At 32.6% G+C, this 23,448-nt stretch overlaps 1 protein-coding gene across 5 annotated transcripts in view; it reads left to right on the top strand.

Annotated features, from left to right (window-relative positions):
- plxnb2b (plexin b2b) overlaps positions 1 to 23,448 on the top strand; it is a 195,003-nt gene that overhangs the window by 164,869 nt on the left and 6,686 nt on the right. For all 5 annotated transcript variants that reach the window (XM_067379119.1, XM_067379118.1, XM_067379115.1 and 2 more), the window contains 17 exons: positions 1,578 to 1,689; positions 2,593 to 2,729; positions 2,816 to 2,998; positions 4,988 to 5,099; positions 5,606 to 5,806; positions 5,876 to 6,055; positions 8,674 to 8,810; positions 8,914 to 9,014; positions 10,482 to 10,711; positions 11,270 to 11,451; positions 13,705 to 13,771; positions 17,932 to 18,078; positions 18,209 to 18,365; positions 18,462 to 18,562; positions 19,985 to 20,069; positions 20,193 to 20,344; positions 23,343 to 23,448. The exon at positions 23,343 to 23,448 is cut by the window's right edge and continues 55 nt beyond it. In XM_067379119.1, the coding sequence (XP_067235220.1) occupies positions 1,578 to 1,689; positions 2,593 to 2,729; positions 2,816 to 2,998; positions 4,988 to 5,099; positions 5,606 to 5,806; positions 5,876 to 6,055; positions 8,674 to 8,810; positions 8,914 to 9,014; positions 10,482 to 10,711; positions 11,270 to 11,451; positions 13,705 to 13,771; positions 17,932 to 18,078; positions 18,209 to 18,365; positions 18,462 to 18,562; positions 19,985 to 20,069; positions 20,193 to 20,344; positions 23,343 to 23,448 (2,390 nt within the window). The remainder of the gene's footprint in view (positions 1 to 1,577; positions 1,690 to 2,592; positions 2,730 to 2,815; positions 2,999 to 4,987; positions 5,100 to 5,605; positions 5,807 to 5,875; positions 6,056 to 8,673; positions 8,811 to 8,913; positions 9,015 to 10,481; positions 10,712 to 11,269; positions 11,452 to 13,704; positions 13,772 to 17,931; positions 18,079 to 18,208; positions 18,366 to 18,461; positions 18,563 to 19,984; positions 20,070 to 20,192; positions 20,345 to 23,342) is intronic.

Raw genomic sequence — 23,448 nt, 5'->3', positions numbered from 1 at the left:
ACAAACTGTGTTCTGTATTGAATGAAATTCCTGCTGGACGTTGAGCGTGCAGATCTCTGTGGTACCAAATGGCCTGATTTTCAGCAAATGTCCTGTTTGAGAAATCTGGTTCATTCAAAGCTTTATTAAAAAATAATTACCCAGAATTCAAACCTAAAAATGCCCTCAAGAATGATCCAAATAATCTTTTAGATGTTCTGCTCAAGGCTTTGTATTATGTTTGTGACTATGCATGGAATATTAAATGTGCATGAGTTTGTCTTTGTGTTCCCTCTTGTAGAACAACGTTAGATTTGTACGCTTTTGAAATACGGAGCATGTTGTGTAGATACAGAGACAACGATGAGCTTTTCTCACAGGCAATGTCAGGCTTGGCTGAGTCAGTGATTCTACATCAGGGTTTATCAACTCTGTTGTGAGCGTTCAGCCTGACTGAGTGTTTGTCTGGCTGCTAACATGTTTGAAAAGGATCTTTCAGCAGGAGAGTTTGGCTTCAGAATGGTAAACAAGCTCTCAGAGAGATCACTGTCAGAAGAGTCTGTCTGGGGGAGGTTGACGTCCAGATTTCGGGGTGACAGAAGATCAGATTTCTGAGTTGGCACATTTCAGACGTAATGAATCTGGTGTTAATCAATAGCATCTCTTCGGCATGTTTTGGTTGGAAAAAATTTGTCCAGCACTAATGAATCTTGTCTTCTGCTCATGTTGACCCTGTCTAGAATCCATTAAGGGTTAAATAAATGTTCTGGGTTGAATACAGCTTCAGCTTTTAATTTTTTTTTGTAACCTTGGCCAGATCTGTGCCACAATTCTGTCTCTGAGCTCTTCAGGTAGTTCCTTTGACCCCATGATTCTCATTTGCTCTGACATGCACTGTGAGCTGTAAGGTCTTATATAGACAGGTGTGTGGCTTTCCTAATCAAGTCCATTCAGTATAATCAAACACAGCTGGACTCAAATGAAGGTGTAGAACCATCTCAAGGATGATCAGAAGAAATGGACAGCGCCTGAGTTAAATATATGAGTGTCACAGCAAAGGGTCTGAATACTTAGGACCATGTGATATTTCAGTTTTTCTTTTTTAATAAATCTGCAAAAATGTCAACAATTCTGTGTTTTTCTGTCAATATGGGGTGTTGTGTGTACATTAATGAGGAAAAAAATGAACTTAAATGATTTTAGCAAATGGCTGCAATATAACAAAGAGTGAAAAATTTAAGGAGGTCTGAATACTTTCCGTACCCACTGTATATATATATATATATATATATATATATATATATATAATCTGAAAAAAAAATCAGATTAACGTGTTAAAAATATTTAACGGAGCATCCATTTTTTCCTTGCGTCCTTCTGCTGCATTACTTTATATGATCACACGCTCATTTATTCATCTTTAATGATTGATTTGGAGATTCAATGTGAAATTCTATAAACAAAAATATATATTAACATGCGATTAATCGCGATTAATTACAGAAAAATGTGTGATTACTTAGTTATTTTTAGAACTTTACTTGAATATCTGGACCTTTGTTTTTAAATAAACCTGTCTGTGTTTGTTTGTGTGGCAGTGTGGTGTGTGAAATTGGGCCGGCACCACTGTACAGATCCGGAGAGGTGGAAATAGAGGTGGGCAGAGGAAAAAAAGGTGTATCCACAAAATCAGTCCTCTTCACCTACAGGGTGAGTCACGATTCTCCATTACCCAGCATGCACTACACACGTACTAATTCTGTGAAACTCTACTTGAGATCCCGTCCAGAGGGCTGCCGCTGTTTGTGTGAGTCAACGGGAGCTCTCTGCATTCGTTGTGTAATGATGGGCTGTTTTGCCACAGCGTTGTGTGTGGTCACTGGTCACACGCTCCTGCAGGGGTAATAATTATCAGCTGCTGACGGCTTTAGCAGAAATGATTGCATCAGTATTTCAGGGAGATAGGCTGTCTCAGTTGCTCCCGCAGGGAAATGCTAAGGGTGTGTGTTTGTTCAGCAGACTGACGGGTCTCGGACAGTGCGCAGATGCATTTCGTGGGATTATGTAATCATTACAATGAAATGGAAATGCATTGAACGTGTCTGTCATTGCTGGGTATTTGCAGCTCTTGTGCACTATAATATTACAATTTATAATATATAAATATACACTGACCGACAAAAAAAGCCACTGTTTGGATTTAAATTGGCAATTGCTAAAAGAGGACCTATTATGCTCCTTTTCACAAGATGTATTATAAGTCTCTGGTGTCCCCAGAATGTGTCTGTGAAGTTTCAGCTCAAAATAGCCCACAGATCATTTATTATAGCTTGTTAAATTTGCCCCTATTTGGGTGTGAGCAAAAACACAGCGTTTTTGTGTGTGTCCCTTTAAATGCAAATGAGCTGCTGCTCCCGGCCCACTTTCCAGAAGAGGGCGGAGCTTTAACAGCTCGTGCTATGTATACTCAACTACAACAAAGGTGGAGAATCTCACGCAGCCAAATATATTTATAAACATTTGTGTCCAAAATGCCGTTGTCATGGAAATGAACGGCTTAAACGTTCAGTGTTTAGTTCCTCGACCTCTAAATATGATTAATTTTCTCTGTAGGACCCCATAGCAGACATGGTGTCTCCTAATCGAGGTCCTAAAGCAGGAGGAACCGTCCTGACTATTAGTGGGAGGGGCCTGAACACAGCTTCAAAAGAAGACCTTCAGATCTTCGTGGGCGACGTGCCCTGCAGAGTGTGAGTGCATCATGGGAAATGTAGTTTCTGTCATTTCATTAGATTTGCCATTTTTAGGTAAATTTTTTAATCTCTGTCTCTGTTAGTGAGAGCTTTGGAGATCGGATTACCTGTAAAGTGTCTGAGTATCTGGGCGATACGGTTCCGTCACCCCTCCTGGACGTCAGAGTTCATTACGGCTCACAGACCACAGTCAGCATCAAGCGGGCCTTTGAGTTCTCCAACAACCCCTCTGTGTCTGACTATCAACCCAAGAGCAGCTTCATCTGGTCAGTTCTGTTTGCCAGAAAAAATGGCATCCAGTGCCCAGATAGCCATTCTTACATCATTACCCTCATTTGTACACTTATGAATACTGCTTTATATTTAGATATTATTTAGATTAGGACATTTCATATTTTTGGAAGTACATTTTTATCTCAATAAATTAGATATTTTATTTATTTTGTATAATGCTTATAATTATTTGATATAGTTTTGTATTTATAATTAAAATGTGTATTTATGTATTTATTTTCCCCTTGAATATAGGGTGTGGTAATTGGTTTTATATTATATTATAGTTATATTCCTTTGAGTGGGAGGGTTAAATTGAGACTGTAATTAATTAAATAATTAAATTACAGACTGTAATAATCTGTAATTTTTTACTTTTCATTGAATGTACCATTAGGTATTGTATTGTATTGTTAAATACTAATATAAAAGACTCAAAGTATATATTATTATTATATTGATATTATGAATATTTTAATTTATTATTATTTTGTATATTAACTTTTTCTATATTTTAATATATAAATAATATTATATATTTTATATATATATATTACTGTTAAATACTAATAAAAAGACTAGAAGTATATGATTATTATATTGAAATTATGAATTTTCTTTGTATATTAACTTTTTCTATATTTTAAAATATTTTTTAATTTATAAATATAATATATTTTTACATATATATATATATATATATATATATATATATATATATATATATATATATATATATATATATATATATATATATTAGTTAAATGCTAATAAAAAAGACTAGAAGTATATATGATAATTATATTGATATTATGAATATTTTAATTTATTATTGTGTCATATATATTAACTTTTTTAATACATTTTAATATTTTTTATAATATTATTGTTAAATATTAATAAAAAGATAACGTATATATGATTATTATATTTATATTATGAATGTTTAAATTTATTATTTTGTATTAAGTTTTTCTATATTTTAAAATAAATTTTAATTTATAAATATGATATATTTATATATATATATATATTTTTAAATACATTTTAATATATAAATAATAATATTTTTATAATATTATTGTTAAATACTAATAAAAAGATGAAGTATATATGATTATTATATTGATATTATGAATGTTTTATTTATTATTTTTTTATTTTATAAAATTTAATGTATTATTTTGTATTAAGTTTTTCTATATTTTAAAATACATTTTAATTTATAAATATGATATTTTTATATATATATATATATATATATATATATATATATATATATTTATATATATTTTTTTTGAATACATTTTAATATATAAATAATAATATTTTTTATAATATTATTGTTAAATACTAATTAAAAAGATGAAGTATTTATGATTATTATATTGATATTATGAATGTTTTAATTTATTATTTTGTATTAACTTTTTCTATATTTTAAACAAAATTTGTATATATAATATAATATTATATATTTTAGATATATTATTTTGTATTACTAACTTGTATAATGTGTATAACATTTATATTATTTCTATAAATATTTTAATTAGTGTTATATATATATATATATATATATATATATATATATATATATATATATATATATATATATATATATATAATTAAATCTTTATTTAATGTTATATATTTATAATAAAAATGAATTTCTATCATAAAAATATTTTATTACTACGTTTTATATTAACTTTTTATACATATTTAAATATATAATATTATATTATACATTATTTAGTATTATTAACATATAGAATAAAATTATAAATATTGTATGAACTTTTTTGTGTATTTAATATATTTCATATAGAGAGTGATACACAGAATTTATGTGAGATACTGTAAATAATTTATATAACTTACTATTTTTTATATAAATAATGACTTTATTATTTTAATTTTAATATATTTATATATTGCTGCCTTTCTGCAGTGTAACTTAGTATATATATATATTTCAGTGGTGGCAGAAAAATCCTGGTGGTCGGTTCTGGATTTGACCTGGTCCAGAAAGCGACTCTCAGGGTGGTGGCGTCCGCTGGAGAATGGTCCGAACCAGGCGTCCCGGAGGAGGTGAGTGAGAAACCTTCAGAAGCTCTCAAGGAAAACATCACTTGCTGTTTGTTTTTCGTTTCATCTCTTCTCGCTGTTGAGTTTCCATCTCGCATGACTCGCTCGGGTTCTGATTGAAATGACGAGAGCTGCTCTGACCTGAAGCGCTCAACGAGACGGAGATTAAACGAGTGTTTATCTAACGAAAAACTTGATGAACGCTTCATTTCATCTCCCTTATCTGAGGAGAAGCTTTTGTACTCCAGACCTTTCTCAAGCGCTCACGCTGCTTCCATCGCTCTTTCTCCATCTGTCTATCTAACAGATTTTCCGCCCCCACTTTTAGGGACTTTTGCTGCTCCCCCTCAGAATATCAATTGATTTCCCAGCAGCAGTGAAATCTGTTCCTCAACGGTTTTGCTGTCTGAGGGCTTTTGGTCCATGTGCTCGCAAAGGCTGCTGGGAAAAGAAAACTGAGGAGATTTGGTTCAGTTAAATTCACAGAACTCAATCTCTTTCTTTCTCAGTTTGTTGAGAGCTTCAAGCACAAAAACGACACCGTGATCGTGTTCCTGTCCCCTACGGTCAACGAGTCTCAGTTCTTCAGGACGTACGTGCAGCTAGATAACATCCTGACGGAGCTGACGCCGTTCGAGTATCACGCCGACCCCACGTTCGATCGGCTCAGCAAGACTGTGATCACTGAGAACAGCATGATCATCGTCACCGTGAGTATCCGCTCCACACGTGAATCAGACGGAGGGTTTCACGCCTGTAAACATGCTTTGGTGTCTCAGGGCCGGGGGTTTTCCAAAGCCATGACGGCGAAGGAGGCGCAGGCGTTTGTGGGTGATGTTCAGTGTAACGTCAACACGCTCCAGGACGATAAATTATTCCTGGACCCGCCGTCGACCACACCCAGAGCTCGCTCCAAGAGACAGAGGAGAGACACCGGCTCCGACCCGCTGGACCTGCTGGTGAGAGAACACCATCCATCCCTTTATCCTTCTCTCTATTCAACCATCCATTCATCCTTCCATCCTTCTAGCCACATATTCATCCATATATCCTTCCATCCATCCATCCATCCATTCATCCTTCTAGCCACATATTCATCCATCCATCCATTCATCCTTCCACCCTTCTAGCCAAATATCCATCCATCCATCCATCCATCCATTCATTCATCCATATATCCTTCTAGCCACATATTCATCCATCCATCCATCCATCCATCCATTCATTCATCCATATATCCTTCTAGCCACATATTCATCCATCCATCCATTCATCCTTCCACCCTTCTAGCCAAATATCCATCCTTCCATCCATCCATTCATTCATCCATATATCCTTCTAGCCACATATTCATCCATATATCCTTCCATCCATCCAGCCAGCCACATATTCATCCATCCATCCATTCATCCATCCATTCATTCATCCATATATCTTTCTAGCCACATATTCATCCATCCATCCATTCATCCATCCATTCATTCATTCATTCATCCATATATCTTTCTAGCCACATATTCATCCATCCATCCATTCATCCTTCCACCCTTCTAGCCAAATATTCATCCGTATATCCATTCATTCATCCATATATCCTTCTAGCAACATATTCATCCATATATCCTTCCATCCATCCATCCAGCCACATATCCATCCATCCATCCATTCATTCTTCTAACCACATATCCATCCATCCACCCAGCCACATATTCATCCATCCATCCATCCATTCATCCATCCATTCATTCATTCATCCATATATCTTTCTAGCCACATATTCATCCATCCATCCATTCATTCATCCATACATCCTTCTAGCCACATATTCATCCGTATATCCTTCCATCCATCCATCCATCCAGCCACATATCCATCCATCCATCCATCCTTCTGGTCACATTCATCCATCCATCCATCATCCTTCCATCCATTCATTCTTCTAGCCACATATCCATCCATCCAGCCAGCCACATATTCATCCATCCATCCATCCATTCATTCATCCATATATCTTTCTAGCCCCATATTCATCCATCCATCCATTCATCCTTCCACCCTTCTAGCCAAATATCCATCCATTCATTCATCCATATATCCTTGTAGCCACATATTCATCCATCCATTCATTCATCCTTCCATCCTTCTAGCCACATATTCATCCATATATCCTTCCATCCATCCATCCAGCCACATATCCATCCATCCATCCATTCATTCTTCTAACCACATATCCATCCATCCACCCAGCCACATATTCATCCATCCATCCATCCATTCATCCATCCATTCATTCATTCATCCATATATCTTTCTAGCCACATATTCATCCATCCATCCATTCATTCATCCATACATCCTTCTAGCCACATATTCATCCGTATATCCTTCCATCCATCCATCCATCCAGCCACATATCCATCCATCCATCCTTCTGGTCACATTCATCCATCCATCCATCATCCTTCCATCCATTCATTCTTCTAGCCACATATCCATCCATCCAGCCAGCCACATATTCATCCATCCATCCATCCATTCATTCATCCATATATCCTTGTAGCCACATATTCATCCATCCATTCATTCATCCTTCCATCCTTCTAGCCACATATTCATCCATATATCCTTCCATCCATCCATCCAGTCACATATCCATCCTTCCATCCATCCATCCATTCATCCTTCCATCCTTCTAGCCACATATCCATCCATCCTTCCAGACACATATTCATCCATATATTATATTATATATTATTAAATATACATTGTTATATTTTATTTAAAAACCATCTATCATTTATCTATCTGTCCACTTGTTCATCTATTTATCCATCTCTTCTCCCATTTATTTATATTTGTTTATTTATTTATCCAACCAACCATCCATTTGTTTTTGTTTATTTATATAATTAAACATCCATCCACCTATTTATCTATTCATCTGTTTGTTTCTTTATATTTTTTATTTTTTAATAAATAGTTGTTATTAAACAGTCAAATAAAGTTCTTATATATTTTATAATTATTTGTATTTTTTTTATATAGATCCATCAGTCCATTTATCTGTCCATCTATTAAATATAGATGCATTATTCATCTATTAAAATATTTTTTCTATTTTATTTAATGTTATTAAAAATATATATTTTATGCTCCATCTGTCCGTTTATCTATGCATTCACCTACTTATTAATTAATTCATTCGTTAATCCACCTATTTATTTATACATTTTTCATATATCCACGTTTATTTTTGTGTATCTTCCACATTTATTGTTGTATACATTTATATATCCTTCCACCACATACTGTATTCATTCATTCATTCATTCATCCATTTATTTATTCATCCATCCATCTGCCTATTTATTTATCCACATTTGTTTGTTTACCCATCCAAATTTATTTTATGTAATTTATATATTTTTAGTTCCATCCATCCATTATTCATCTATCCATCCACTTTTATTTATCTGTTCATTCACCCAACTATCTATTTATGTCCATCCATCCACCTATTTATCTGTTCATTCATTTATCCATCCATCCATTAATACAGTCTTTCTCTCTCTCTCAGATTAAGTTTGGCAACGGCGAGTGGTTGGTTGGCTCTGTTCGGTACGAGCGGAAGTACAGTCTCCCGTTGCCCATCATCATCCCGGCAGTGGTCGTTCCCATGCTGCTGATTATCGCCATCTCCGTCGTCTGCTACAGGTTAAAAAGAAGAACTGCACTTCCCACAATGCCCTTGAGGTGTTCATCAGAGTGAATGTTTCATGTAATGAATTCATGAATTCATCTGATCATCTCTGTGTAGGAGGAAGAGCCAGCAGGCAGAGCGAGAGTACGAGAAAGTGAAGCATCAGCTGGAGAATCTGGAAGAGAGTGTTCGTGACCGCTGCAAAAAGGAGTTCACAGGTCACACATGCATGTATAATCCCGTTACCATGGCAACAGGGGTGTTTTTAGCATGGCAACAGATGATTTAAGATGGAAAACAGCAACAGAAATATTACATGTCTGACTTATATTAGTCAACTATTCATTGAAGATATCTGTCTCCATGTGTGTGGCTTCAGTAACTTCTTGAATTGCAAACTGTCTAATGGCTAAATCACGCTGTCAGCATGTTAATTACACACGGACACTAAAAATATAAAAAATTATTAATAAGAAAATCTAAAGCTAGTTGACCCGACTAATTAACTAGTTCGTTGTTGGATGACACTATGTATGCTATTTAGAGAGTAGCTGATTTATTTATTCATCAAATAATTAATTGTTTATCTACCCTTCCAGCTATTTATTTATCAATTAATCAATTTTTTATTCATCCACCTATTTATTTATTTATTTATTAAATTGTTTATCTATCAGTCTACCTATTTATTTATCCAATTAATCTTTTTTATCTTATTTATTTTTATTTATTTATTTACTTATTTTATTGACTGTTTTCTGCCCATCCACCTATTCATTTTTTTATTTATCAAATAATCCATTCTTTATCCATCTATCAACCTAGTTTTTATTTCTCAATCATTATCTGGCCATTTATTTATTTTATCTATTAACTATTTATTTTTTTAATTTGTCTATTAACTGTTTATCTATTTATTTATTTATTTATTTATTTATTTATTTATTCAATTTTATTTATTTATCAATTAATCCATTGTTTATCTATCCATTCACCTATTTTTATTTAATATATCAATATATTATTTAATATATATATAAACTATTTATCCATCCATCTATATATTTATCAATTAATCTATTCTTTATCTATCCTTACACTTATTTATTTATTTATTTATTTATTTAATATATCAACTGTTTATTTATGTATTTATTTGTTTTAATTTATTTTATTTATTTATCAACTGTTTATCTATCCTTCCATCTATTTTTTTTTTATATATTTATTTATTTATTTTTATCGACTGTTTTTCTGCCCATCCACCTATTTATTTATTTTTATATATTTTTTCACATATATATATATATATATATATATATATATATATATATATATATATATATATAAACTATTTATCCATCCATCTATATATTTATCAATTAATCTATTCTTTATCTATCCTTCCACTTATTTATTTATTTATTTATTTAATATATCAACTGTTTATTTATGTATTTATTTGTTTTAATTTATTTTATTTATTTATCAACTGTTTATCTATCCTTCCATCTATTTTATTTTTATATATTTATTTATTTTTATCGACGGTTTTTCTGCCAATTTCAGATTGTATTGTGATTTTAACACGTACAAATTAAAACATCAGAACTGATTGTGTAAGTTCACCTGGATTTGAAGTGTCGAGTTTGAAGCTGACGTTGATTCTGTCGTTTCCTGTGCAGATCTGATGATCGAAATGGAGGACCACACTAACGACATAAGCGAGGGCCGGATCCCGTTCCTGGACTACAAGACCTACACGGACCGTGTCTTCTTCCTGCCCTCTAAGGATGGCGCCAATGACGTCATGATCACCGGCAAACTGGATATCCCAGAATCCCGCAGGGCTACGGTCACCCAGGCACTGAACCAGTTCTCCAACCTGCTCAATAGCAAAACCTTCCTCATCAATGTATGAAACACACACACACACTATAATTATGATGCATTTATAGACATCTACATGTCTTCACCTACTCATTTTAAACTGTTCCCTGCAGTTAATAGCGAGAATGGTCAGTAAATTAATATTTTACAATAATTGTCGGGAGTTTCTCAGACAAATACATGCATCAGTGATGGAGCCCTATAGACATCACGCAGACAATCGCTCAATTATACCCAATGACACTAAAAGGGCCCCAGAGGACTCAATCAGCTCCTGCGCTCTCATTAAAGTCTTTTATATTCATGGCCCAAACACAATTAAACATTTTCATCTAATGACACACATGTATACACATAAACAACCAAGACTGACCTGTAATTATCTCCCCAGTGTTTATATGGTTATGCACAACACACAAAAGTCATTCATAACCAGACAGTATTAAACAAAATAATCATTAGAGTATAACAAGACGCTTGTTTAAGATGTAAACATGAATGCTCCAGTTTTAATCATACAGGAAAGTCGATTTTATTTAATTAGTGTTTGTAAACTGTAATCTCCTTGTGTGTGTGTGTGAAGTTTATCAGAACGCTGGAGGGCCGCCCGGATTTTAACGCCAGGGCCAAAGTGTATTTCGCCTCTCTGCTGACTGTAGCGCTTCACGGTAAACTGGAGTATTACACAGACATCATGAGGACGCTTCTGCTGGGACTCATGGAGGATTACGTTCACAGCAAGAATCCTAAACTGCTGCTCCGCAGGTGAGACCACGTCTGACCCAAGATACTAATGGCTAAAATGGCAAGAATTTTTCAAATCCGCAGTCTGCAAACTGATTGGCTGGCTTTATGCAACTTCTGGGAGTCAGGATGAATGGGTTTTATTAAGTATTTTGAATTAGTTATGTTGTTGCTTTTGTCATTTTTATTATTTCTTTATTATTTATTATTTCTTGTATTTAGCTTTTATTTCAGTATAAGTTTTTGTAATTTTAGTACTTTAACTTGAACATATTTATTTCAGTTAGTTGCCTGGGAAATATTTCCAATTTTCTATTTAAGTTTTATGATTCTCATTTAATAATTATATATTTTTTTATTTTTTTTTATTTTCAGCTTTTTTTTATTACAAAAAAATGTTATTATTTAAAAAATATTATTAGAATATTATTAGAATTGTTGTTATATTATATAATAATAATAAATTATTATAGAAAAATAATAGTCTTAGTTTTACTTAATACATTTCAGGAAAGAAAGTTCAGTTTGGTTTATTCTCATAAGGAACATTTTCAAGTCATGACATTATTATCATTTTATTTTAATTTATTATTTGTATTATTTTAAAGTCATTTTCTTTTAGATTATCATTACGTTTAATACAGTGATTTTTAAAAAATAATAATAATTTGCATCGGAGGAATAAAATTTTTGCTTTAAGTAACGAAAATGGAAGAAAAATGTTACAATGAAAAATATACTTAAAGGTTCTAACAACAGTCGTCATTTTCTTTATGTGAAATACATTTCATTGCTTGTGTTTTGACTTACTTGAATATTTTTGACAGGTTTTCATGAGATTCACCTTTATAAGGTTGCTAGAAAGTGCACTAGTCGCTAGATTTCCCATATGAAGTTTTATTTTTGAAGTTGGGTGCATTGAATTATATATATATATATATATATATATATATATATATATATATATATATATATATATATATATATATATATATATATATATATATATATACATATTATAGTTTTAGTTTGAGGCAGTTAAAGACAAGTAAACATCCTCAAGCACAACTGTGAGACAGTTATATTTTTAATGAGTAAATGTAATATTGAATGGACAGACATTATGGCCACAAAGCCTAGTCTTGATACATCAGAATAGTCTTTCTCGTGCTATTTTTTTAATCAACTGTTCACATTTCAGATTTATCTGCCACTAAATATCATATAAAACATGTCATGTTAGTCAAAATCTGTCTCTGTAAGAATAAACACAAACCTCACTGTCCCAAAGACACTAAAACCATCCGCATGCACAACACTCACCAGCACCATGTTCACATGCTTGTTTGATTGTCATAGTTGGGTGCTAATGCTAATTATCATTGTTTGTTATTGACTCAAATTAGTGTACAAGTGTTTATTAAAGCAGTAAGCCACTCGAGGCGTGCGTTATAGTGATCTTACCACAGTTAAGGAGTGTTGTTGAAGCAGAACCCATTTAAAATCACTGTAATGTACAGCCTCAAGTGGCTTATTGCTTTCATTAAGAGGCAGCAACCGCAACATAATAAAAAAACACATCAATGTTCAATAAATAACTTTGGTTATTATTCATAGTAATCATAATACAATTCTTCTGTCATGTAATGAAGTTCATTAGCCTTACTGCTGTGTTATTAAAGTGTTTAACTGACAGATCAGATTAAATAACAGCTTTAAATGTGACTCTTCCAAGATTTCAGAGCCGTAACTGTCAGTTTTGTAATAGAAAATAATATGTGTGTGTCTCTCTGTGTGTGTGTGTGTGTGTGTGTGTGTGTGTGTGTGTGTGTGTGTGTGTGTGTGTGTGTGTGTGTGTGTGTGTGTGTGTGTGTGTGTGTGTGTGTGTGTGTGTGTGTGTGTGTGTGTGTGTGTGTGTGTGTGTGTGTGTGTGTGTGTGTGTGTGCTTTTGTTTATATTACATTGTGGGGACCAAATGTCCCCATGATGTAATATAAACCTGAGTTCACCTACATCGTGGGGACCAGCCAGCGGTCCCCACAATGTAAATGGGTTTATAAATCATATAGAATGAGTTTTTGTGAAAAAGTAAAAGTTTGCACAGTTTCCTGTGAGGGTTAGGTTTAGGGGTAGGGGCAGGGTAGGGGGATAGAATGTACAGTTTGTTCAGTGTAAAATGCATTGAAGTCTATGGAAAGTCCCCACAATTCACAAAAACAAACATGTGTGTGTGTGTGTGTGTGTGTGTGTGTGTGTGTGTGTGTGTCTCCGCAGGTCTGAGACGGTGGTGGAAAGGATGCTGAGTAACTGGATGTCCATCTGTCTTTATCAGTACCTAAAGGTAAAATATCAAACAGGAAGCACATTCATAAAGATTCACTCATATTTCATTTCACACTACATCAGGATTTTATAGAAGCTTGTTTTTCACCACAGAATTAAAAAATTAAAAAGGTAATTGTGACTTTTTATCTCACAATTCTGACTTTTTTCTTATAAACTCACAATTGCGTGAAAACAGTCAGAATTGTGGGTGTGACGAGCAGGGCGGGGCGAGAGCAGCGAGGTGCAAGTGGTAATGAGCGTCAGTTGTGCGTTGCACCGGTCTCGTATCTCTCATGGAGCTCCGGAAGCATAAAAGGGGAGCAACGACAGTGAAGGATAAGAGAGGACCAGGCCAGTGCCCGGTTGCATAAAGCACCTTAAGTGTAATTTTCCCTTAAGATCGCCCTTATGTTTCCCTTAAACTTAAGGGTGTTGCAGAAAATAACCGTTAAGTGTTACTTAAGGGTTTCTTTAGGCGAAACGACATAAACCCTTAAGAATTTCCCTTAAGTATATATTTTTCACTTAAGTAATGCGTAAGTGTTGCATAAAGCCCCTTAACCATCATTTCCCTAAGTATATCGTAAGGTTCGTAAAACTTCACCTTAAGTGTTACACAGAGTGAGCAGGTTCAATCCAAGTCGTATAACGTGCCACGATCGGCCGCTTTATATGATAGACAAATTGTACTTTAGCGGTTTATTCACATAAACATTGATGAAATATAACATATCTTATATGGTCAACGGAAGCGCAAACGTGCGTGCATCACACGCAAAAACAAACCTCATTGGTTCTTGCGCGCACATTTGAGCTTCCGACACAGCCGTAATCATATGGATGTCTTTCAATAAATGGACATAAATGATGAGAGAATATTAAAAATATCTTTATTTGTTATCCAAAGATGAATGAAAGTCTTATGGGTTTGGAACGACATGAGGGTGTCAGGGTGAGTGAATGACGGCAGAAATCTCAATTTTGAGTAAACAATCAATTTGAGTTTCTCGTCTCTTTCATATTTGGTTTTCTTTTTTTGTTTTCCTTATCCATATTATGTTGTTTTCTGTGAAAACTTACCACGATACGTATTAACAAATAACGTGTCCATGGCAACAGTAGAATTTTTTAACGGCAAAACCTGGGATGCTGTCGTTAAACACTTAACGGTTTCCCTTACCTAAGAGAACAGTTTAAGAGATTATATGCAACACCCTTAAGTCATTCCCTTAGTTAAGGGGAAATCACACCTTAAGTGTCATACTTAAGGGAAAAACTTAAGGTGCTTTATGCAACCGGGCACAGGCCACAAGTCCTCTCTCGTCCTTCACTGTCATCGCTCCTCCTTTATGCTTCCAGAGCTCCTCCGTGAAAGATACGAGACTGGTGCAACGCGCAGCTGAGGAACATTATCCCTTGCGCCGTTCTCACAGCTCTTGCCCCGCTCTGCTCGTCACAGTGAGATATAAACTCATAGATGCAAAAAAAAGTCAGAATTGTGTGACATATAATCTCGCTGTTGCCATAAAAAAGTCAGAATTGAGAGATATAAACTTGTAGATGCGTGAAAAAGTCACAATTGTGAGATATAAACTTGTAGTTGTGAGAAAAAAGTCACAATTGTGAGATATAAACAGATTTGAGAGAAAAGTCAGAATTTAGAGATAAACTTTAGGTTGCGAGAAAAATGTCAGAATTGTGAGATATAAACTTGCAGTTGTGAGAAAAAAAGTCAGAATTGTGAGATATAAACTTGTAGTTGAGAGAAAGTCACAATTGTGAGATATAAACTTGCAGTTGTGAGAAAAAAAGTCACAATTGTGAGATATAAACTTGTAGTTGTGAGAAAAAAAGTCACAATTGTGAGATATAAACTTGTAGTTGTGAGAAAAAGTCAAATTGTGAGATATAAACTTGTAGTTGTGAGAAAAAAAGTCACAATTGTGAGATATAAACTTGTAGTTGTGAGAAAAAAAGTCACAATTGTGAGATATAAACTTGCAGATTTGAGAGAAAAGTCAGAATTTAGAGATATAAACTTGTTGCCAGAAAAATGTCAGAATTGAGAGATATAAACTTGTAGATGCGTGAAAAAGTCACAATTGTGAGATATAAACTTGTAGTTGTGAGAAAAGTCACAATTGTGAGATATAAACTTGCAGTTGCAAGAAAAAAGTCAGAATTGAGAGATATAAACTTGTAGTTGCAAAAAAGTCAGAATTGTGGAATATAAACTTGTAGTTGCAAGAAAAAATCAAATTGTGGAATATAAACTTGTAGTTGCGAGAAAAAAGTCAGAATTGTGGGATATAAACTTGTAGTTGCAAGAAAAAATCAAATTGTGGAATATAAACTTGTAGTTGCGAGAAAAAAGTCAGAATTGTGGGATATAAACTTGTAGTTGCGAGAAAAAATCCAATTGTGATAAACGTAGTTGTGAGAAAAGTCACAATTGTGAGATATAAACTTGTAGTTGAGAGAAAGTCACAATTGTGAGATATAAACTTGTAGTTGCGAGAAAAGTCACAATTGTGAGATATAAACTTGTAGTTGCGAGGAAAAAGTCAGAATTGTGAGATATAAACTTGTAGTTGCGAGAAAAGTCACAATTGTGAGATATAAACAGATTTGAGAGAAAAGTCAGAATTTAGAGATAAACTTTAGGTTGCGAGAAAAATGTCAGAATTGAGAGGTATAAACTTGTAGATGCGAGAAAAAAGTCACAATTGTGAGATATAAACTTGCAGTTGCAAAAAAGTCAGAATTGAGAGATATAATTTTGTAGTTGAGAGAAAGTCACAATTGTGAGATTTAAACTTGCAGCTGCGAGAAAAAAGTCATAGTTGTGAGATATAAACTTGTAGTTGCGAGAAAAAGTTGGAATTGTGAGATATAAACTTGTAGTTGCGAGAAAAAAGTCGGAATTGTGAGATATAAACTTGCAGTTGCGAGAAAAAATCAAATTGGGAGATATAAACTTGTAGTTGCAAAAAAGTCAGAATTGAGAGGGATAAACTTGTAGTTGAGAGAAAAAAGTCAGAATTGAGATATAAACTTGCAGTTGTGAGAAAAAGTCAAATTGTGAGATATAAACTTGTAGTTGCGAGAAAAAAGTCAAATTGTGATAAACGTAGTTGTGAGAAAAGTCACAATTGTGAGATATAAACTTGCAGTTGCAAGAAAAAAGTCAGAATTGAGAGATATAAACTTGTAGTTGCAAAAAAGTCAGAATTGTGGGATATAAACTTGTAGTTGCAAGAAAAAATCAAATTGTGAGATATAAACTTGTAGTTGCGAGAAAAAATCCAATTGTGATAAACGTAGTTGTGAGAAAAGTCACAATTGTGAGATATAAACTTGTAGTTGAGAGAAAGTCACAATTGTGAGATATAAACTTGTAGTTGAGAGAAAGTCACAATTGTGAGATATAAACTTGTAGTTGCAAGAAAAAAGTCAGAATTGAGAGATATAAACTTGTAGTTGCAAAAAAGTCAGAATTGTGGGATATAAACTTGTAGTTGCAAGAAAAAAGTCACAATTGTGAGATATAAACTTGTAGTTGTGAGAAAGTTAGAATTTAGAGATATAAATTTGCAGTTGCAAAAAAGTCAGAATTGTGGGATATAAACTTGCAATTATGAGAAAAAAAGTCTGAATTGTTAGAAAAAAAGTGACCTTTTTTAATTTCGTGGCAGAAACAAGCTTCCATAGGACTTAATGATCAAGTCGAATCTTTTGACTGGAAACTGAGAGTGCTGAAACACCTACTATAATGAAAAACTGTTATATACGATGAAACATACTTTTGTCAAACGGTATAGTTTCAGCATTTAATAAACTCACTCCTGGTTGAGGCTCTGGGCTTCGAACTGTGATTGGAGGAAGTATAACACATTTCAGTTACACTTTTAACTTCACATTACATTAAATGGGTTGTATTACTTGAACGGTTTGGATTTGTCCTGTTCACGAAGTGTTTCAGTAAAGCTTTGATATTCATGAGTGTGACTGATGATGACGATGATAATGGTGTTTAATGAAACAGCTTCTGTTCTTCATCTGCATGAATCAGCACTTCAGTCACTGACTCACTTGAACTGTAAATTCTTCAAAGCCACAGCTGATTTACAGGTCGTCTGTGGGGAATGAATAAAAACAGTGCTTGTGTTTGTTCAGGACTCCGCTGGAGAACCGCTCTACAAACTCTTCAGGGCCATAAAGCACCAGATTGAAAAGGGGCCGGTGGATGCACAGGTTAAGAAAGCCAAATACACACTGAACGACACCGGCCTTCTCGGAGATGATGTGGAGTACATTGTGCTGGTATGTGTTATTTTCAAAATTATTGAAGATGGTGAAGATGGAAAATTGATTTTGTCCCTTCTTAATTGAGAAGTATTTTCTAGGATGTTCACAAAAAGCTCCGTATTATGAGTTTGCTCTTTGCCCACAGACGCTGCAGGTGCTGGTGCAGGGGGAGGGGCCTGACATCACCCCGGTAAAGGTGCTGAATTGTGACACGATCTCTCAGGTGAAGGAGAAGATCATCGAGCAGGTGTACAAAAACCTGCCGTACTCTCAGAGACCCAAAGTAGACAGCGTCACCCTCGGTGAGGGAGTGAGCGTGTGTTTAATCATTTATGATTTCACATACAGGTACAGCATGACACTTTCTTTATCGTTGTGTGTTCTGCTCTCTTCCACAGAATGGCGGCCCGGCTCCACAGGACAGACCCTGTCAGATCTAGACGTGACGTCACAGAAGGAGGGCAGGTGGAGACGCATCAATACGTTGGCGCATTATAACGTGAGCGCATACATCATGCTTTGTTTTTGTTGCAGCAAAGACATGTTTTTTGTTTCTAAATGTATACTATAAATGTATATTATTTAGAAAAATTATATGTGGACACGATTTCTTGTATTATATAAATGTATTATAAATGTATAAATGTTTATATATGTATATATATATATATATATATATATATATATATATATATATATATATATATATATATATATATATATAAACATTTATAAATTTGACGTTTGATAGCACTAAATACATTTATTCATCAAATATAAAAAAAAATTAAATATATATATAAAATGATATAGATTTATTACAAATGTATTATATTCATAATATATGTATTTATATATTATGCATATATATTTAGAAAATAAATATTATAAAATATAAATATTTATATATAAATTATTGTAAATACATAATATAATTTTGTTTAATTTTATATATATTTACAATAATGATATAATCATATATAAATTTAAATATAATATTTTATAAATTGTATTTACTATGTAGCATTTTTTATATTTACTATGTATTATTGTAATTTATGTAAATAATTGTAATTGTTGTAAATTATATATATATATATATATATATATATATATATATATATATATATATATATATATATATATATATATATATAAAATTATTGTAAATATTTATATTATGCATATATATTTAGAAAATAAATAATATACAATTTTAATTTTATTTACCATGTATTTACTATGTAATAAAATTATTTTTACTATGTATTTTTGTAATTTATGTAAATAATTGTAATTGTTGTACTTTATATTTTTATGTATATATATATAGTAAATATTTATATTATGCATACATATTTAGAAAATAAATAATATAAAATATAAATATTTATATATAAATTATTGTAAATACATATATTTTTTTTATTTTATATATATTTACAATAATAATATAATCATATTTTTACATCTGAAGCAATCTGAATCAGTATATCTTATACATTTTATTTACCATGTATTTACTATTTAGCATTTTTTATATTAACTTATATATATATATATATATATATATATATATATATATATATATATATATATAATTTATAGTAATCATATATAAGTAAATATATATAAAATAATACAACATAATTATATACATTATATATATTTACAAATATTATAAATTATATAAATATTTATAATACATTTGTAAGGAATTCATATAATATTTATATTTAATTTTTTAAAAATTATTTTGAATAAATGAATTATAATAAATGAAAGATTTTAAAGCATCTGATGTTTTAAAATGCATACTGGGTTTTGAACAAATCGAATGCGTTTAATTTTTGTTTCAGCAAAGACACTAGTGTTGTTTTTTATTTCTAAAAGTGATGTCACTTCCTTTTGTGTGTTTCAGGTACGTGATAACGCAACAGTGGTCCTCTCCAGGGTTCAGCACACACAACAGTCGTACGACCAAAATCACGATAACCATGAAGAAAGTGAGTTAAAGTCTATTTTCTAACTTCCTCTGAGTGCTATCTGTCACTCATCTCTGAAGTACATGCTCAGATGGGCACGTCACTTCTACACCCACGTCTCACTCGCTTCACCCAAACTCACAGGAAACGCCCTGCTGGAGGATGATAAAGTTTTTCACCTGGTGCGACCGGCTGACGAGCTGGATGAGATGAAGTCTAAGAGAGGCAGCATAAAGGACAAATCCATGACCAAAGCCATCACAGAGATATATCTCACCCGACTGCTCTCCGTCAAGGTACTCATCACTTCCTGTTACTGAAGGAATTGTTGTCTGTTCGTTCTACTTTAAAATAACGAGAAAAAATGTTTCTTTAAATCAGTTTTGATTTACAGTTTGTGATTGACTCCAATTCTACAGTAGTATTTAATGTGGGACGCATGTCAAATAATTATAATAACCTCCATAAACTTCCAGGAACTATTCTGAGTGCTCACATGCTCTCTTAACTCACCTAATTCTGTTTGATTGGTTCGTCGCATGTCCTTGTGTCGGAGGCCGTTCGTCGTAAATTGGGCGATTAGAGAGGCTAATTACCTCACGCGTCTTTCACCTTGTACAGAAGTAATTCAGCGGCACGTAAAGCTGTCAGTGCCGACAGAAACAAAGCGCGGCGGAGATGAGAAACGTTCAAGTGAGCGTGTAACTTCACCCGTCAGGCCGATCAAAGCGTGAAAACAGCCATGTGTGGCTGTCAGTGACCCAGCAGCCTGATGTGTGAAGAAATGAGACGTTTCTCTGCTGTTTTTTTTTTTTTTTTGTGTTATGTTTCAGGACTTGGATAGGGTAACTTTATGCAATTTGATCTTTTTAAAACATTTTTGTCACCTGAACCTCAAATAATTTACTTAAAAAGTGCCTTGACATTTCTAAAAACACATTTTTAATGTATAAAAAAAATATTACATATATTATTTTATTTTAATAATTAAGTGTATATAATATACATTTTTATTGAGGGCTGCTGATAGTTCGTTTTTGAGAGTAGCATTTTTTTTTTTTTTTTTTTACGTAATTTAAAGTTATACTGATTATTTGAATGGATCTAATTTTGCATTTATATGACACGGAAACCCAAAATGTACAAAATATATAATATCTCCAGAGGTTTGCAGGGTTAAAACCCTGTTATACATATATACAAAATACATAAAAATGTTGAAAATCATCTGAAATAATAATAATAATTATTATTATTATTATTATTATTATAAAATATTATAAATAATTAAAAAATAAAATAAATTAAAAAAAAGAACTAAATCCAAAAAAAAGTCTTCAACATTTTTACGTGGTTCATGGCATTAAATTAAATAAAGATTTTTTGACTTTTTAGAGACAATTTTAGTGATATCTGTCAGTTATTAGAAACATTTTATACTTGATCATTAAAAAAAGCAATTTTCAAACAATTTTTTTTGTTTAAATAAATATATATATACAACGTACATTTCAAAAAATACTTAAATTAAAAAAAGTTGAAATCTGTCTGAAATGATGATGATAATAATAATAATTAAATATTACAATAATTAAAAATAAAATAAATAAAAAAAATAAGCAGAAAAGATGAACTAAATCCGAAAAGTTAAAAAAAACCTTCAACCTTTTTGAGGTTCATGGCATCAAAACTTTAAAAGATTTTTTTTTTTTTGCTTTTTAGAGACAATTTTAGTGATATCTGTCAGTTATTAGAAATATTTTATGCTTCACCATCAAAAAAAGTTTTTTTTTCTTATTCAAAATATTTAAAGGGTTAAAAAAACCATACATATATACAATGTACATAAAGTACTTCATTTAAAAATATTGAAATCTGCCTGAAATAATAATAATAATAATAATAATAATACAATAATAATAAAAAAAAAGAATCAGAAATAATATATATATTAGGGCTGTCAAACGATTAATCGCGATTAATCGCATACAAAATAAAAGTTTGAGTTTGCCTATTATATGTGGGTGTAATGTGTGTAATTATTATATATATATATATAAATACAAACACATTCATGTATATATTTGAGAAATATTTACAAGTATATGTATTTATATTTTTATATAATTTATATTATATATAAATAAAATTATTTTGTACATAAATAACATATTTCTCTTAAATATATACATTAATTTGTGTGTATTTATATATACATAGTAATTACACACATTACACCCACATATAATAGGCAAACTCAAACTTTTATTTTGTATGCGATTAATCGCGATTAATCGTTTGACAGCCCTAATATATATATATATATATATATATATATATATATATATATATATATATATATATATATATATATATATATATATATATATATATATATGTATATGTTCAAGCTTTTTTATGGGATTTTTGGCATTAAATCTAGATCTTGACTTTTTTGGTTGCGTTCACACTAAAGTGTGAACTAGTTGGCACTAGTTTGGTTCGTTTGGTCCGGACCCCAAAAAAACAAAAACATTGAGTCCTGGTCTGATTAGAGATCAGATTGGCAATTTTTTTTCGCCGAACCTAAAGGCATAGGGACACGTTCACAACCTGACTGGTCGGATTTTATGATGTATTGCCTATTTTAAGACTGAACTTACCGAACATCCAAAAAAATACTGTGTGCTGAGATGAATGTGATGTTGTGTGGGCGTAACCTGCATGTGATGGTATTTTGGCCAGCTGGGAGCTTGTGAAGAGCTTTTAAAATGTATAAAGGTGTCAAAACAGAGGCAGGAATCCATCCGTCACACACACAACCGATCTGCTGCGTGGAGACATGCGTCTGATGGGCAAACTCGCGACTATGACAAGAAAAACCGACATGCGTGAGGATTCTGTCCTTTTTAGCGTCTCATCTTCCTGTTTTTGGTTCGGTTACATGTCTTTGGTCCGTGTTGCGTTCATATATCATTCGAACCGCACCGGAGTTCATTTGGAAGTGGACCGAGACCCATCTTTTCAGCGGTGTCGGTCCGCTTGTTTGGTGCGCACTATAGGATTTGGATTGGTAGCGTTCACACATGTTCAAATGAACCGCACTAACCGAGCAATCGCACCAGGGTTCGTTTTAATCGAACCACACATGACAAGTATGAACGCACCCTTAGAGAGCCCAGGGTGGTTAGAAACACTTTTAGTGATACCTGTCAGTTAGTAGAAACTTTTTATTCTTGATCTTCTAAAAAAAAAAACTATAATTAGCTTGTTTTTGTCTGTGTGTTTTTTCAGGGAACGCTGCAGCAGTTCGTGGATGATTTCTTTCGCAGTGTGCTCTGTTCTGGCGCCACCGTCCCGCCGGCGGTTAAATACTTTTTTGACTTCCTGGATGAGCAAG

The sequence above is a fragment of the Chanodichthys erythropterus genome, chromosome 24 (assembly GCF_024489055.1).
Source record: "Chanodichthys erythropterus isolate Z2021 chromosome 24, ASM2448905v1, whole genome shotgun sequence".
Taxonomy (NCBI): domain Eukaryota; kingdom Metazoa; phylum Chordata; class Actinopteri; order Cypriniformes; family Xenocyprididae; genus Chanodichthys; species Chanodichthys erythropterus.
Note: the sequence above shows the minus strand (reverse complement) of the source record. Positions and strands in the feature narration are given on the sequence as shown.